Here is a 15,553-nt window from a genome sequence, read left to right on the forward strand (position 1 = left end):
TTTGAGAGCTGCAGGCAGGCCGGCTTATTCCAAGCAGAGGGCATCATGGGCAGCTCCCATGTAGCCCAGATCCAAGAATCTGATACCAGGAGGACCTGAGCTGGACAGAGCAAATCCTGGCCTGGCCAATTCAGCCCTCACCTCACTCTGCAGAGGCCAAGGTCTGGAGTGGCCTGAGGAGCTTTCTCTCCTGGGGGAGGGGTGCTGGCTGGGAGACAGTCACCTCTGACTCTCTGGGGGAGGAGGAGTAGGGTGCTTGAGCAGGAAGGTCACTGCTCACTCTCTGACTTTCAAACCTTTTTTTGTCTCACTGCCACAGAACCAGCGGCGAAGAGGCAAGGGGCACGATGGCCTTTACCAGGTAAGTGCTGATGGCAGTGTCTCTGGTCTACGCTGCCGGCCGTTCTTCCCAGGTGGTGCCATCTAACCCGGGCTGAGGTCGGGCCCTTTTGTTTTGCTTGTTGGTGATGCCAACAGCTTACCCAGGACACCCATGTAGGCCTGTGGTGACTTCTCTGCCAGTCAGTCCCTGGGGCGGGGCTGGCATTCACCGGTTCAAGCAGAGGACTTGGCTCCAATCAGGAGGCCATGGGAGCCCCCAGGGGAAATGGCCTTGGCAGACAAGCAGCAGCTGCCCAGAGGCTGTGTGGTCTGGAGCAAAGGGCAGATGCAGGCAAAGAACGCCACACAAGCCATTTCCTGCCTCTTTCTTGGCCACCCTGGGCCTTGGAGAAGCCTTGCTTGGCCTCACATTCTCACACCTAATAGGATGGGAGGATGGGTGAGAAGGTTGAAGCAAACAAATCAAGAAAAATAACTTTAAAGAAAATGTTATTGTAGTCAGATATCTGGTTTATGCAAATCAGGGTGAATAATTATGCAAACTAAGCACAGCGAACCTACTTCTCTAGAATGTAACCCCCAGTGGGTTCTCACTTGGCTTGTTCTGCCTCCCCAGGGCTGTTCACAGCTCGCTTGACTGACTCCAAAGTGTCAGGCCACTCGCTTGCCTGAGTTCAGAGTGATGTCAAACGGCCCTCCAGTTTTGCTGTGACTGCTGTTGATCTGTGTCCTGGACCTGAGCAGGAGAGGGTCCAGTGAGATTGGGACCAGCCTGCCTGTTCCCTGACAAAGAACATAACTGTCGTAGCACAGCCTGGGAAGAGGGCTTGGGAGGGCTGGGGCCAGGGAGCCACACCTTCCGCTGGAGGGCCAGGTATCAGGGACAGTAGATTCTCTGGAGCAGGTCTGGGCCCTTCCCCCTGATTCCAGCTCAGTGGTCCAGCTGGGGGACCCTCCTTCCTCTGCGGTCTGACCAGAAGCTCGTAGGGCACAGCACTTGGGAAGCTGGGAGGAGGGAATCTGGCTGGAGGGGAATTGCATCAAGGCCGTTACCAGCCGTGACGCAGATCCCATCTCGGCTGCTGCCAGGTGGGCCAAGGCCCCCAGCTGCGGCATGAGGGGAGTTCCTGGGCCTCTGATCTGGGTGGGAGGCCATAGGCCAGGCTGTAGCAGATGCACCTACTGGCCTCCAGGTAGGCTTGAGCCCACACAGGGTTCCTGACACCCACTCTTTTGATTTCCCTTTGCAGGGACTCAGCACGGCCACCAAGGACACCTATGATGCCCTCCACATGCAGACCCTGCCGCCTCGCTAACAGCACTAGAGATTTCACCACCCACAGGCCAGACCTGCAGACACCCAGATTGTTCAAGACCCAAGAAAAGCATTTACAACCCGTTTTACTCTTATTTCTCTACCACCCAAGTATTCCTCTTTATGAACAGGATGCTTCCAGTTGTAACATTTGGTTATATTCCCATTCCAAACTGTCACAGAGTTCTTCCCTGGACGCTAGGAGGGAGTGTGTCCCCCAGGCCTTATCCTTGAGGAGCCCGCTGTGAGTGCAGCATGCTGTGTTCTGGTTTCTCAGAGGCCGTGGGCCGGCCCAGCTCTGTGCAGCTCCAGGCTCTGACCTGGGAGACGGGCACCCTCCTTTTCACACACACAGCTGGGTTCAGGCTAAATCCCCAAAGAAACCCCAGATGTTAGTGCACACTCATCATCTGTATTGTTCTGTCAGTACTGGAATGGCTTCGCTTCTGCTGTAAATTTGGCTTCTGTTGTCAGCGAACCCTCTCATTTCTTGGTGACTGGGCCGGGGAGGCTGTTCTGCCACCCCGTGAAGGATCCGGGCAGAGGGGAAGATGGGAGTTGGTAGCAGCCAGAGGAGGCTGAAGAGGGAAGCAGTGGTGGCTCAGGGATGGGAGCAGGGAGCCAGAGGCCCGGGAGGGGGGCAGGAAAGGACCCCCCCCTGCAATCAAGCATATGTTCCCCGTTATAGAACTTGTGTGCCAGACCCTGTGGGGACCAGAAGATAAAGAAGCCTATCTTTGCCCCCGTGGAGCCCACACTCACAGGGCAGCAAGTTGTGAAGAGTCTGGTGTGAGAGAATGTTAGGCACTTGCTCACCTCACACTGTGTCCAAGACAAACCTGTCACGGGGAGACCTCCAAGGGAGACTCGGCACCACTCAGCCCCAGAAAGATCCCACAGGACAGTGGCACGGAAGCGCCTTGGCCAACTTAGTGCGACAGTGCTGTGTAATAAAGTGCATGTGGCCACGGATGGAAAACCCTCTCTGCTCTGCTTGGTCTTAATTTATACTGGTTTGCTAGAGCCTTAATCTTCTGCGTAATAAAGGCTTCAGTGCAAAATGCCACTTTACTGGAAGCTTTATTTCAGGGCAGTAGAGCCTGTTAATGGTCATTTAGTTGTCAGGAAATCAGCCTGTTGCTCCTGCAGTGGGAACAAAACTGCCGATTCTTGGGTGAAAAAAAGATGGTTCCTTGGAACGTGCAGGAGAGCAAGGTGCACCAGTGGTCCAGAATGTGGCACCAGGCCAGCAACGCGGTGTGTCGAGATGGGCCAGGCCTTACTCAGGAACTGAGAAAGATGGGAAGAGGGCCCTGGCGTGCAGGGCTCAGCATGGAGATAGGTAGCTTGTGGTGAGCAGGTGAAAGAGTGGGAGAGAGGCCAGCTGAGCATTCGAGCCTTGGGAAGAGGCAGCGTTGTTGACAGAGGGTGTCTGAGGTTAGAAACAGCCACCAATGCCACAGCACAGACCCTGAGTCCACAGGACTTGGGGAAGGATGGAGGCCATCAGAGGTCTTTTAGGTCAGGTTCTCACCAAAAGTGGCCCTGTCCTCAGTGGTATTTCTTCTAACCACAGAGGCTATTTATAATGTCCCAGCTCATCCAGCCACCACTTAATATTGGGGAAAGACTCTGAAATCCAAGGCCACAGTACCCCATAGAGCATCGGGGTAAGGATGGAGGAGCCAAGGTGGGGATGGGCAATGAACCAGTGTGCTCACAGTGACTCTGGGACTCCTGAGAAGAGCACCTGCTGGACAAAAGAAGTTGGAAGTCTTAGGTGAGTAGTCTGAGAATGTGTGTGTGAAGCATCCAGGATACCAACACAACGTCAGAGAAACAATGTGAAAACACTTGGAAAATGGTTTAATGATGTTTTACAACAGAAATGAACTGTACAGTTACAGTAAGTTTAATATATATAAAAAATTACAGCAGACAAATGCATCTACACAAAATCTACCACTTCATTCTGATTCACTGTCACCTACACAACCTCTCCCAAGCCTACAGCCCCCTGCAGGCAGCCCCAGGAGGGGGAATCATATAAAGGGCACTTTTAAAGAGACAGCACCGCTCATATTCCCCACCACCTCCTCGGGTCTCAGGAGGTATCAGCGAATTCCCCTAAGTGGAAAGTTGCTTGTGTTTCAGGTTTTCAAAAACCAAGAAAATGTGTTTCCCAGGGGCCCAGGTAACGAGGCCCTAAACTCCAAGTTATCAGCTGAGTCTTATAAAATATTCCTATCAGAGGGGAAATGGCTAACCAGGCTCTCTGGGACAGTAAGGCTATACAATAGCCACCCAGATTGCAAGTTATCTACGGAGAAATGTAAAAGGACTCCCGATAAACTAATTAGGAATTGTCACTGCCTCATTAAAGCTGCTGGACAATTTTGGAAAGAATCATTTACACCACATCTTAAGTTTCCACAAAAGAGAACTCAAACTCACATTTTAAAGTTAAGTACATAAAACAAAAAGTTTTGGGAGGCCAAGGGGTCAAATCCCTCTTGTGTCTCTCCCTTGACAACAGTGGAAAAACACCCCTGAATCAATATTAAAAAAAAAAAAAAAAAAAGGAAGAAGTGAAAAAGGGTCGGGTAGCTAAGATATTCAAAGACAGAGAGAAAGAAAAAGAGCTTTAGAAAAACACGTTCGATCACTGTCTCTTCAAAACAAAATCCCAGTTGGGAATACGGTAATCAGCAAATATTCAATCCAAATTGAACCCAGTGGAAGTTTATTACTGAATATTATGTACACTCAGAACTTTTTTGTTTTCTTTTTTATTACGAACACCTAGGCAGTGAAAACTGTTATGTTAATACATACATAGACACACCCAAAACATACAAAAATACTATTATTTCAAACTACTAAGAATAGGACAGTTCAGTTATTTTCATGCTATGACTTTAAGAGCATTACACTGAAACAAACAAGAAGTTAAACGACATTTTTTTTTTTAATATCCCAGAAATATACCAAAATATACATCTAAGCTTTGGAATTACTGAGGTTAGACTAATGCAAGTGCTGGGTAATCGTACTTAATACACAAGTCTAAGGTTCTGCAGGAAAGAAATTATCTTTGGTATCTGCATCAGGCTAATATTATTAACATTTGGATTTTGCTTTGGGATAGAGCTTGTATGACCCTAGAACCAAATACCCCCCCTCCCCCAATCAACTGAGATTAAAAAGATCCATGTAAAAAGTTCCTTCATTTGCAACCCCCCACCCCCCAAGTTAAAAAGTCACAGGCATCTACCTAGCACAAAAGGTTGTGAAATACAATGCATAGTTGCACAGTGGTGCTGCAAAAAGGAAACAAACCTACAATAAGGAGAAATGAAAAGCTTGATAATCCTTCTGCATGTTTGCTCACAAACAGGACAGCCACTTCCAAGCAGTTCCAGTAAAGGACGAGAAAAGGCTCAGAAGGGCACGGGCACCGCCCCAGAGGTTAAAGCACCCAGCAGAGCAGCCAATCCTGCGCCAGTGTCTTCAACTTTCCCCCACTCTGTGGAGTCCATGGCGGCCCAGCCGCATCCCCACCCTCCTAGTCCCTGTGCCAAACCCCTGTGGTGACCATGGCTATTGTAGGGTAGTGGTTGTGGTAGGGTGGATTAGCATGGTGACGGGCTTCTGTCTACTGTTTTGGAAAATCTGAAATGCCAGTTTGTTCCATGGCATGTTCACAAGTTGGCAAGAGCCAAAGCTACTAAGCATGCGCCTCTGCAAACCCTGGAACATGGTAAACAGACTCCCTGCCCTTTCGATGCAGTCAGAGCCCCCCCCCACTCTGCCCCTGGCCTCACTCCTCTAAACGCCAGGACGCCACAGACTGGATTGACGCTGAAGACTTCCCTTTTCTTTGGTTTTTTTGTTTGTTTTGCATTTATACAATCATTAAAAAATCTTTGGTTTTGGCTGGAAAATTTAAAAACAAAACAAAACAAAGAAACCACCCTCCCCTGGCTTATAGCAGCAGTAGTAAGACCTGGCAAAGCTTGTTTTCAACATCGGGCATGGGAACTGAAGGTTGGGAACTACATTCAAAGAAAAGGTGAAAGGGCTGGGGATGCAGCTTCTAGAGAGCCCATTGGATATAAGATTGTCAAATAATAATAATATTAATAATAATAAAAACTTAAATATTTGGATTTTTTTGGTCTTGTCAAAGGAAAAAAAAGTGAAATGTGTATGCAGCAGTCAGCTTAAAGGAGCCTTTGGTGTCTTCCCTTCCACCCAAAGTCCTGAAAATAAGCAGAACCCTGAGGCCTCCCAGGGGAAGGGGATGGCCTCCCCCACCAGGGAGAAGGCAAGTACAGGAGGTGATGTGTGGCCAGCAGTTGGAGACGTGGGGTGGGGTGTGGGTGGGGACGGCTGGCCAGCCCCTAAGGGCAGGGTTTGGGGAACAGATGGTGAGAGACCTGTGAAGACCCCTTGCAACAAAAAGAAGGAGGAGATTGCAATTTGCCCTCAGTTTGCAGTAGCTCTTAAGCAGCGACATTCAGAGGCTTTGGGAAGGTCCCACCCTAGGCTACAGGTCCCGTGATGCTATAGGCCAGAGTTCAGCATTACTTAGAGGAGGGAGGGCAGACTTGGCAACTCTGTGGGGTGTAGAGAAAGTTAAAGCAAGTTACTCAGTCACGAGTCAGAAATGAGGTATACAACAGCTCCTGGACTTGTGGTGGGTGGAAAACCCCACACTTACTCACCTTGCCTCTGCTACCACCACAGCTGCAGAGATGGGAACTGGGGTCTAATGTGGGTGGGGTGGGGTATTTCCTCGGAATGAGACCTCCTGTGGACTAAGTAATGCACACAGGCCCCCTCGAGCAGGGGTAAGAAGCTGGAAGAAGTCTGTCCGTCTGTCTCTCCCCATTACCTGATCTTAGGGGAGATACACCATTTCTGCTGTCAAAAGCCAATGTTATAATAAAGCTGCAGAGTCTTAGGCTCTCTCCGTTCTGCTCCCTCCCAACTGTTTGCCATATTCAACACAACCAGGCTGGTCCACTCTACTCTCAGGAGTATGCGCCTTCTGCAGACCCAAGTAGGACTGGAACCACAGACATGGCACCTGCCTACGACTAAGCCTTTCCTAACAGGACTCTCCTTTTAGCTGTGGAAAGTGCATTCCCTTCCCTGCTATGCTGTTCAGACTTAAGAGACACTGTGGGACTAGGTGGGAGCGCAGTCTTCTGTCTCCTTGGCTTTGTCTTTTTTCATTCGGAGGAGATTCTGATTTTAAAGAAGCATTTGGATGTCTCATTTTGGAAAAAGCATTGTATCAAGCTGTCTGCCTGCAGACTTTGGAATATCATGTGGGAGAGCTCAATGCCACTGCCAAGTTACAAAAGATATTTAAACTGCTCTTGTGAGGTTGTGGCTACTCAATTAAAACAATAATGAACAAGTAAACAAAGAAAATTCAGGGGAACTTTGCAGCAGACCTCAATGGTTTTTTTTCTTTTTTCTTTCTTTCTTTTTACAATAAATTAGTTTGGGGGCCTGAATTTTCTGATAGTGTCCTGCCTGGGTTTGAACCAGAAGGTGGTGCAGCCCTGAGTGGAGTGGGCTGATTCAGGGGCACAGAAAGAATCTTCAAGGGCACCTGCCTGGCCCAGCCTGGGAGCTTTATTCCTGGGCACAGTGGTGTTCCATCACACATACCTTGTCCTCCCACAACTGCTGTTTCAAGTGCTCTTACCTTCAATAGCCCTGCTGCCTGCTTCCTGATCTATTTAGCACTTGGAAAAGTCACACACTCTTAATACTACTTTTATATAATGTCAGAACAATAAGATTATTAGTAAAGCCTTCGTGAAGTTCTGCAACCTGACCAGTTCTTGATGGAATGAATATGGAGAGCTATACATTTCTCCCCACTCCCCCTGTGTCCCATCAATGGCACACCGAAACAATGAACTACTCAACTCCCTAGGGCCCGGATGTAAAAACATTTTGGAATAACACAGCTCCATGGAAGAATAAAGGAGGGTCTTTGAGTTTCTGTGTAATCCTGTTCTTGAAAATGCTTATCCTTTACAAGTGACAAAACAACTAAGTATCATCTAAACTCAAATAGGCTGTACTAGCTCTCTTTATAAGCGTTAGATAAAGGGAAGTTAGACAAGAATTCTACCCCCATCTTCCACCACCTCCCTCCCTAAATTTCCCAGCAATTCCAAGAGTATCACTGCCACCTGAGCAGCTCTATCCATCTTTGCAGAGCCAGCAGAGTGAAACTAAACAAATCTCTTTTCCAAAGCCAGGATGACTACCAAGACTTTCTTCAAAAAGTGGGTATGGGGTGTGGGGAAGAAGAGAGAGAAGAAAAGGGAAGAGATAAAGGTAAAGCTTTTCTAAATTTCAGCTTTTTGCTCCTATCCCCTCTGCCTGCTTTGAAATTGTAAGGATCAAGAATGCAGTGTCTTTGGTATCCAAACTGAATCCCACTTAGGTTCTGTGAGATGGATCACTTATTAAAAAATAGCCTTTTTGGAGACAGAATCTATATTTGAACTCGGGAAGCCAAAAAAATTTGCCCTAGAGTATGGCCAGAAAGGGCTCTTAACTGTTCCTAAACCAGCATCATTTCTCATTCACATATCCACCAAGAACAATATTCTCCCCAACCTCACTAACTAACCAATCCCTAAAGGTCACATGGTATCATAGGTGTTAAGTGAGCAGGTTGGCTTTCAACATCTTGGTCTGGTTTTTCTTCTGTTTGCGTTTTTGGTCTAGACAGAACTGGCCTTGGTATGAGAAAAGGAAGTGAGGTTTTAAACTGTTGTGCTACTAGCACAACATTCATAACATGACAGAAGGAACCCCTCCCGCCCCCCCAATCTAATTTACTTTAATTTTCTTAGACTAAGATGCATCAATCACTCATTTCTCCTTTCCTTTCCAAATAAAACGGTGCCTGTCTACTTCTGCCTCTATTTCTCAACTACACACCCAGACTTCACACATTCATCCTTGGCCTAAGCTCTTGCTACATACAGAGGTAATGAATCATCAGGAGAGGCTGGCAGAGTCTGGGGGGGCCCCAGGCAGCCACAGGAAGGGATGTAAATGCCCTCAGGGACCCTGAGCTGGTCAACCCATGTGTAACCTGCATGCCACCACACCCTGCACTGCGGGCCAAACCACAGAGAAGCCAACAAATCCCAACCTAATCACAGGGATGATCAAGTTTCCTTTGGCAAGACAGAGATAAGGACACACACACACACACACACACACACACACACACACACGAGCAATGCAACGTTTTCCTTCTAACATAATCACTTTCTCCCCCCCAACCCTATAAACTGTAACCTATAAACAGGATTCCAAATACATACAACATCAATCATGTTTATCGATCATAATAAACATCAGTTGAACTAAATGCTACAGCTATAATTATTTCCACTATTTATAAAGTTTTTCTCTTTATTTGGTTTTTAGTTTAAAACCAGTTCTGTAACAATGCTAAGCTATGCTGAGGTATTTTATGAAGGTGCCAGAAGCTAGCTGTTACCCACGAGCATTATCCTCACGGATTAAGGTATCACCATTCAAAGAGAAAAGGAAGAGAAGGAACAGAGGAGAGGAGATCCAGATTACAGGATCAACATAAGATCCACCAAAGTTTACTGCTTTTAGCAAAGGCAGTAAAAGTAGAAGAGCCTGAACATGGGACTGCTTCAAGAATAAGGATGGTCAGTAGGCAACAGTTCACAAATCATGTAGAAATCTGGGTGTAAAATGGACAACTCTGAGAAAAGACATATTCCCTGCTCTCCTGATGGAACCCTTTCAAATACCTTACTGAAAATTTCAGGGACGTCCCATTTAATCTCTTTGGATTAAAAAAAGAATGAGGCAGAACAGGATTAGTACCAGCCTTTAACAGTGAAAGCAATTTATCCTATTTCTATCCAAGTTCACAGTGTGCGCCATCTATGCAGACCTACATAATAGCTGATGTTAGTTATTCTTCTTAAAGGAATAGCAGAGAAGGACTTTTTTCCTTCTGAAAACTGAAGTTAAACGCTGAGAAGATTTTGCCCTTTTATAAACAGTCATCCTCAAAGTGTTTTAAGACTGAAAATGACTTCAAAATGGCTACGGCTATTATTAAATTAAATGCTTTTCATACACACATACAAAAATGAACTCACAAATGGCTATGATCAAATGAATCCGTCAATTCTTGCCCATCTGAGTTATTTTAAATTTTAGGCTTTTCAGTCTTTTTCTCTATTAGTACTGATGGTCTTTTTGATATCTTCAGCTTCAATAAACATGGTTTGAATGAATAAACTTTAAATTCATCAATTTCAGATGCTGATTTAACAAGAAACTATTTGACCAACTCTCATAATGAATTTTTGAGGCTCTTTAATGGAGGGTTCTCTAATCGCAGGATGGTTCTTGGAGGGCCCCTGTGGGGTCTAAGGCCACAGAAGACTGCCACTGCCTCCTCCCCTGGCCAGCCCTGACGCTCAGGGCTGCTCCCTGCTCCCTGTCCACTCGCTCTCTTTTCTTCCTGTCTCAGTGATTTTACCTTCTTGGTAAAGAAAGTTTTGTGAGGTTTGGGCACAACTTTATGAACTACAAAGAGTTTCCTCTGTAAGCCAAGTTTTTTTTTTTTTTTTAATTATACACTAATTTCAATGTTTACTATTGGGATTTACAACTTTAAAAATCTACATTAATTTCCTACATTTGCAAAGGTATCCAGCTTTCCCAGCAATTTAAATAGGAAATTTAATGTTAAAGATGGGACTGAATTTAAATACTGTGTCAAGCAAGTATCTGTGCTTTTGGATAACAGACAAGGTTTTCCCCCACCTTCCCAAATAAATGAGGGATAACAGAACAAAATAACGTAAAAAAAAAAGGTATAATTGTGCTTTTTTTCTCAATAGTGAATGGTGTCGAACAAACTGGCAAGATAGTTTCACTAAAAATCTTTTAACTAATCTTTCCTTTGTAAAAAACCACGTTAATTTCTCATAATGCTACTAAGGAGTATAAATCATTATGGTCCTACACAAAATGAAAGTTGGATTCCTTTGGTTCCATTTCTCTAGTATCAGCTGAGTACACAGGGAAGGTATTGATCCTTCTTATCAAATAAATAAAAGTTCACTTTATATCAGGTAGTGAATGGACAGGAACAATTTTTTAATTCTAAAAAGCTGCCTAGATAACTTCAGAACCACTTAACACTCAACATAGCACTCAACTTATTTCTTAAATGGGAAGCAACAATATCATTCCTCTGAGAAGCTCTTTTCCAGGTCTTTCTGTTCTGTCCTTCAGATTTATACAGGGTACAAAATAAAGTTCACGATCAAATCACACTGCTTGTGATAAGCAGGATTCAAACAATTACATTCACCACTCCCTAGGGAGGGCCCACTGCCATGGGCAAATATAGTATCACTATAAATGCATTAAGAGTTAGTCTTTGGCTTAATGTATGTTAACCAAATTCAGGGATGAAATGAAACTTGCATAAACATTAAGAAGAAAAAAAGAAGGATGACACAATGAACTGTGATGACCTATCTGGCCCCTCCTCTTAGAAATGGCAGACACTCTACCAAACACTTCTTTTTGGTCAAATGGTCCCCTTAATTTCCAGACTCTCCCACATAAGGAGGCTAAAAGTTAGGTCTGAGTACCTTAGCTTACGAGATTCATTTGATTCAAAAAGCATATCTTGAGATGATAAAAAAGATGATATAAAGTAAAAAAGGACTAAAGGTTGAGTCATGAAGCAATACAATCAGCAGAATATCTAGGGATGACGATGGGGGAGTTGATTTTAAGTTAAAACACCCATGAACAAGCTGTTTTAGTGTTTTGTGTGTACATGTATAAATGTATCTTTCATCTCACAACTTGTTTTTAAATAAGATTAAAAAAAAAAGAAAAATTCTAGAAGTTACCTTTGTCTAAGGATTTATTTCTTCTTTTAAACACAGGTTTTTATGCTGGTTTAAAGTTTATCCTCATAAAGTGATCCACATACACACACAAAGGCAGAATCCCCTTATCCCAAACTGACTAGTGAATATAGACAGGGTGGGGAAGAGACCATCGTACTGACATTTAAAGCTTAGTAAGTTTTTAAAAATATTAAAGTATGTTGGAGAATCTTATTTGGGAGAGGAAGCATCTTTTCAACCACATAGGAAAACAAACAAACAAACTCAGCCTTTCCTTGTTCTTCCTCTTAATCCACTGGGGCTTGAGTCCCTTGGGGCTCAACACTTCCTTTGGTAGCAATTTTGGGAAATTAATGCTATAACCTCTACTACAGTATGGTGGGTATCAGCATTTCCCTCCCTGAATCCTTCCTCCTAAATTACCTCTCCCAGGGGAGGGACTCACCACTATGGGCAGCTACAGTATTACTGAAACCTCTAAAATCATTTGCGCAGACTAAAATTAGAGATGTCAAATCAGGATAAAAGATTAAAGTCAACTATATCAGAGAAATAGTGGGTTGAAGAGGAGAAAAATTAGTAACTGACACTGCCATCCTATTTACACATCAAACTAAATAAACTAGTTAAAAAATCAAGTTAATGTCTGCCCAGAGGATATTACAATTTACCAACATAAAAGATTAAAACAAGCAGCAACTTTTATATAAAATTAATAAAAGACAAATGAAAAAAGAAATTGTCAGTAGCATCTATCTCCTCAATGTGTCTGAACTGCACGATACAAACTAGTCCATTAGTACAGCAGCTTGCTAAAATTTGACTTTGGTTCAAGCTTAGTCAAAAAAAAAAAAAAAAAAAAACAATAACAAAAAAACAACCAAACAAAATACAACAACATAAAAAAATACCACACATAAAAAAGGTGGATGGACATTTGTTAGTTTCCCTGCTTGCAGTTCACTGATTTTGGAGGGACTTTAGGAAGGGGAAGGGTAGTAAGTAAATACTTTGTGAAATAAAATGGGAAGACAGAAGGAACAGAAGAAAAATTAACAAGGGGACTAAAACGTTTCTGGCTTTTTAATATTAATATGCCTGTCTCCCACTTGGATGATCACAAACAAAAATACACATTGTGTCCATATCACTGCCTTTCCCAGCACTGTGAAGAAACAAATACACAGAATCCAAGCTCCCTTGTGGACACAAGCAGAGCAAGCAGAACAAAAATTACCTGTAAGCTCTCTCTCAGCCCCCAGCTTGCAAGGGGGAAAAAGTGCAGTCAAGGGACCACTGGAGATATAAGCAAGCACCCACAGACACCAGGTGGGAACCTTTAACTCCAATAAGAAGGGCGCTCAGATGAGCTGCATTGCAGTCATCCAGTCTTTGGGGAATTTTCTGGATATAGATACTGTAATAACAGAACATTGACAAAAAGGGGAAGCTAATTTCCAAGTTACCCTCATTCCTCTTCATCTACTTCCATAAACACTTCCTTTTTGTGGGCTCATTTATATAGTCTAGAAATACCCTGGAAACAATTACAGACGCTAATCAACTTCTATAATGAATAGAGAGATGTGTATTGCCATTTAGACCTAGTTAGCAGGAGCATCACTAACAAACCTAGGAGAAACGTGAAGTTGTGCAAAGTTCCTGCTTAAAGTCTGTCAAAGGTTCTACAGATCCCATGTCTGGCAAATGCGTGCCTTCTCTAGTCAGAGAACCAAGGATAATGTCAGGGTTAGAGGAAGTGATAAGCCATCTGGTGAAAAGAAAGTCTGTGGCTAGAGGAAAAGGTGGTAACCCCAGACTCTTAACACACCTCTTTCGATGATCTATAACTAATGGAAAACGGTCTAGAAAAATTCCTTCAGAAAACAAAAGAAGGGAAATATTTCCCAATTTCAGTTATTTTGTTCTTTGCCAAGTAAGTTAAAGAAGTTTGGATGAAAAACTTCCACAAAGTGGAACAAACAAACAAACACACCAACAGTAGGAGCATTTCAGGAGATTAGAAATCAGGAGAACCACCAAGTCAGGTGTCTGCAGTAGTCTTTGCTCTTTGGAACCAAATCCTGCCCTGCAACATGCACAGGCATTCCCACTGAAAGTAGCAGAAGGCAGCACTGCTGCACCACAGGATCTGGGCCCCAGGTCATTCAATGGTTCGGGGTGAGTGAGAGCTACAGTTCAGCAGGAATTCCTTCCTACGCAAAAGTGCTCCAAAGGCACCACCTGATCGGGGGGAGGGGGCGTGTGTGGAGTGAGAGTGTTTGCACACACTGCCTTCAGCTTCTGCACCAAGCCTCTTGCATAAGTGGCAAAAGAAAATAATTTTCTAGCACCTCTGTAAGAGTCATCAAGGATAAGGAAACCAGCAAGAACATTCCCCGCAGTTAAGAACGTAAGCCCCACCTCACCCCAAAACCCTCCCGCCCCACAGTGTGGGAGCTCACTGAAATAGGATCCAGGAGCAAGAGATAAACATGTCCAAACTATATATATATATATATATATATATATATGTATATATATATATAAAACAATAACAACAATAATAATAGAGATACAGTAATACAGGCCTGCCTAAATTGTACCAGTTAAGAAAGGAACCCCCAACACAATTGATACGATTATAAACACCTTGTTATGACTTAATGGCCTGTACAACAGACCCATAAAAATGATTTTTTTTTTAAGGAAAAAAAAAAGAAATTTAGACAAACAAGAAATCCCCTTCCTATATTGGAATTGATAACCCACCTTAACTCGTCATCATGACTGCTGGAAATGATAAGTAGTCCTTTCACTTATTTTTTTGTTTGTTTGTTTTTGATTTTTCGTTTCTGCTTTTTTTTTTTTTTTTAATTTTTGGTTAGAAAGTTCTCCGATCCATGAAGCAATCCTGAAAAGACAGTGTTTTATTACAAAATTAGGCAAATGTTGTCCCGTCTCCATCCATTTTTTTTTCGGCATGTGTTTTTTTCTTCTCTCCCTTGCCCTTGCAACATGGCAAGAGGAAGCCAATCACATGTTTTAGTCTCAGCCAAGCTGGCAGCCCTATCACACCCAGAGTGAAGAAGACTGGAGGCAGCCCTGCTTGGCCCCACTCACTGTGCCTTGGAGGCGGTGGTGGTGGTGGAGGCAGCCCCGCTGGCAGAGGCGACTGTGAAGAGAGAGTTCTGGATGGACTCAGCTGAGGTGGAGGTGGCATGAAGGCTGGCTACAGGTCCAGAGTTCCCTGCAGAGGCTGCAGCGGCAGAGACCAAGCTAACTGGGTTGCTGGTGAGCAGAGAGAGGTTCTGAGGGTTCAGGAACAGAGGGGCAGTCACGATGTTGGGGGCTCCTCCTGCATTGGCAAATACCAGGTTCCCAGTCGCGTCCAGTGACGTTATTGGAAGAGAGCCACCAGAAGCAAGAGCTACAGACAAACCCCCCCAAAAACAGGCAGGAAGGAGAACGTCAGTATCATCCTGGAGAAGCCAAACAACACATCAAACCTACTGAGTTTTCCTATAATCCAGACAGAGAAAGTATAGCTCTTAATAGAATTTATTCCCTTAATCACAGTACTATATTGTCACCAACTAAAGTTTATTTATAATTTTGAAAGGATTGAAAACTCTAATTTAATGAGCATGAACGGGATAGGTGAGAAGAAAGCTAAGAAACTGTCTAATAAAGAGTTACGTTTTTATCTTGAAATCTCAATTAGATTTCATCTACCTAGAAATATATGTTAAATCCAGTAATTTTGTTTTTAATGAAGATTACTGATTTTAGACTACCTCCAATTCAAAAGACAAACTACAGTGATTAAAGAATTAAAATAAAGTTAGCTTTTATCAAACTAACTGGCATTCGGATAAATATGAGCACTGTATAGTGCAATATACAAGATAAAAACTGCTTTTCA

The 15,553-nt window shown here is 43.9% G+C and overlaps 3 protein-coding genes across 14 annotated transcripts in view; 1 reads left to right on the forward strand and 2 right to left on the reverse strand.

Moving 5' to 3' along the window:
- CD247 (CD247 molecule) overlaps positions 1–2,723 on the forward strand; it is an 89,810-nt gene extending 87,087 nt beyond the window's left edge. For 3 of the 4 annotated variants that reach the window (XR_303057.4, XR_303056.4, XM_005663131.4), the window contains 2 exons: positions 320–361; positions 1,593–2,723. Coding sequence is in view for 2 of the 4 variants with exons in the window: in XM_005663131.4 (XP_005663188.1) it covers positions 320–361; positions 1,593–1,658 (108 nt within the window). In the remaining 2 variants the exon portion in view is untranslated. The remainder of the gene's footprint in view (positions 1–319; positions 362–1,592) is intronic. The other variant, NM_214155.2, reaches the window with a different exon arrangement.
- Positions 1–15,553, reverse strand: part of RCSD1 (RCSD domain containing 1) — a 501,912-nt gene that overhangs the window by 257,285 nt on the left and 229,074 nt on the right. The gene's annotated exons all lie outside the window — the stretch shown is intronic.
- POU2F1 (POU class 2 homeobox 1) overlaps positions 14,504–15,553 on the reverse strand; it is a 180,200-nt gene continuing 179,150 nt past the window's right edge. For 5 of the 6 annotated variants that reach the window (XM_005663132.4, XM_005663134.4, XM_005663135.4 and 2 more), the window contains one exon: positions 14,541–15,058. In XM_005663132.4, coding sequence (XP_005663189.1) covers positions 14,748–15,058 — 311 coding nt within the window. In that variant the 3' untranslated portion in view covers positions 14,541–14,747. 6 annotated transcript variants of the gene reach the window in all.

Source organism: Sus scrofa, chromosome 4 (assembly GCF_054392235.1).
Source record: "Sus scrofa isolate SSC_HxYL_T2T_F1_AM1 chromosome 4, Sscrofa_HxYL_maternal_Yorkshire_Landrace_v2.0, whole genome shotgun sequence".
In the NCBI taxonomy this organism is placed as follows: Eukaryota; Metazoa; Chordata; class Mammalia; order Artiodactyla; family Suidae; genus Sus; species Sus scrofa.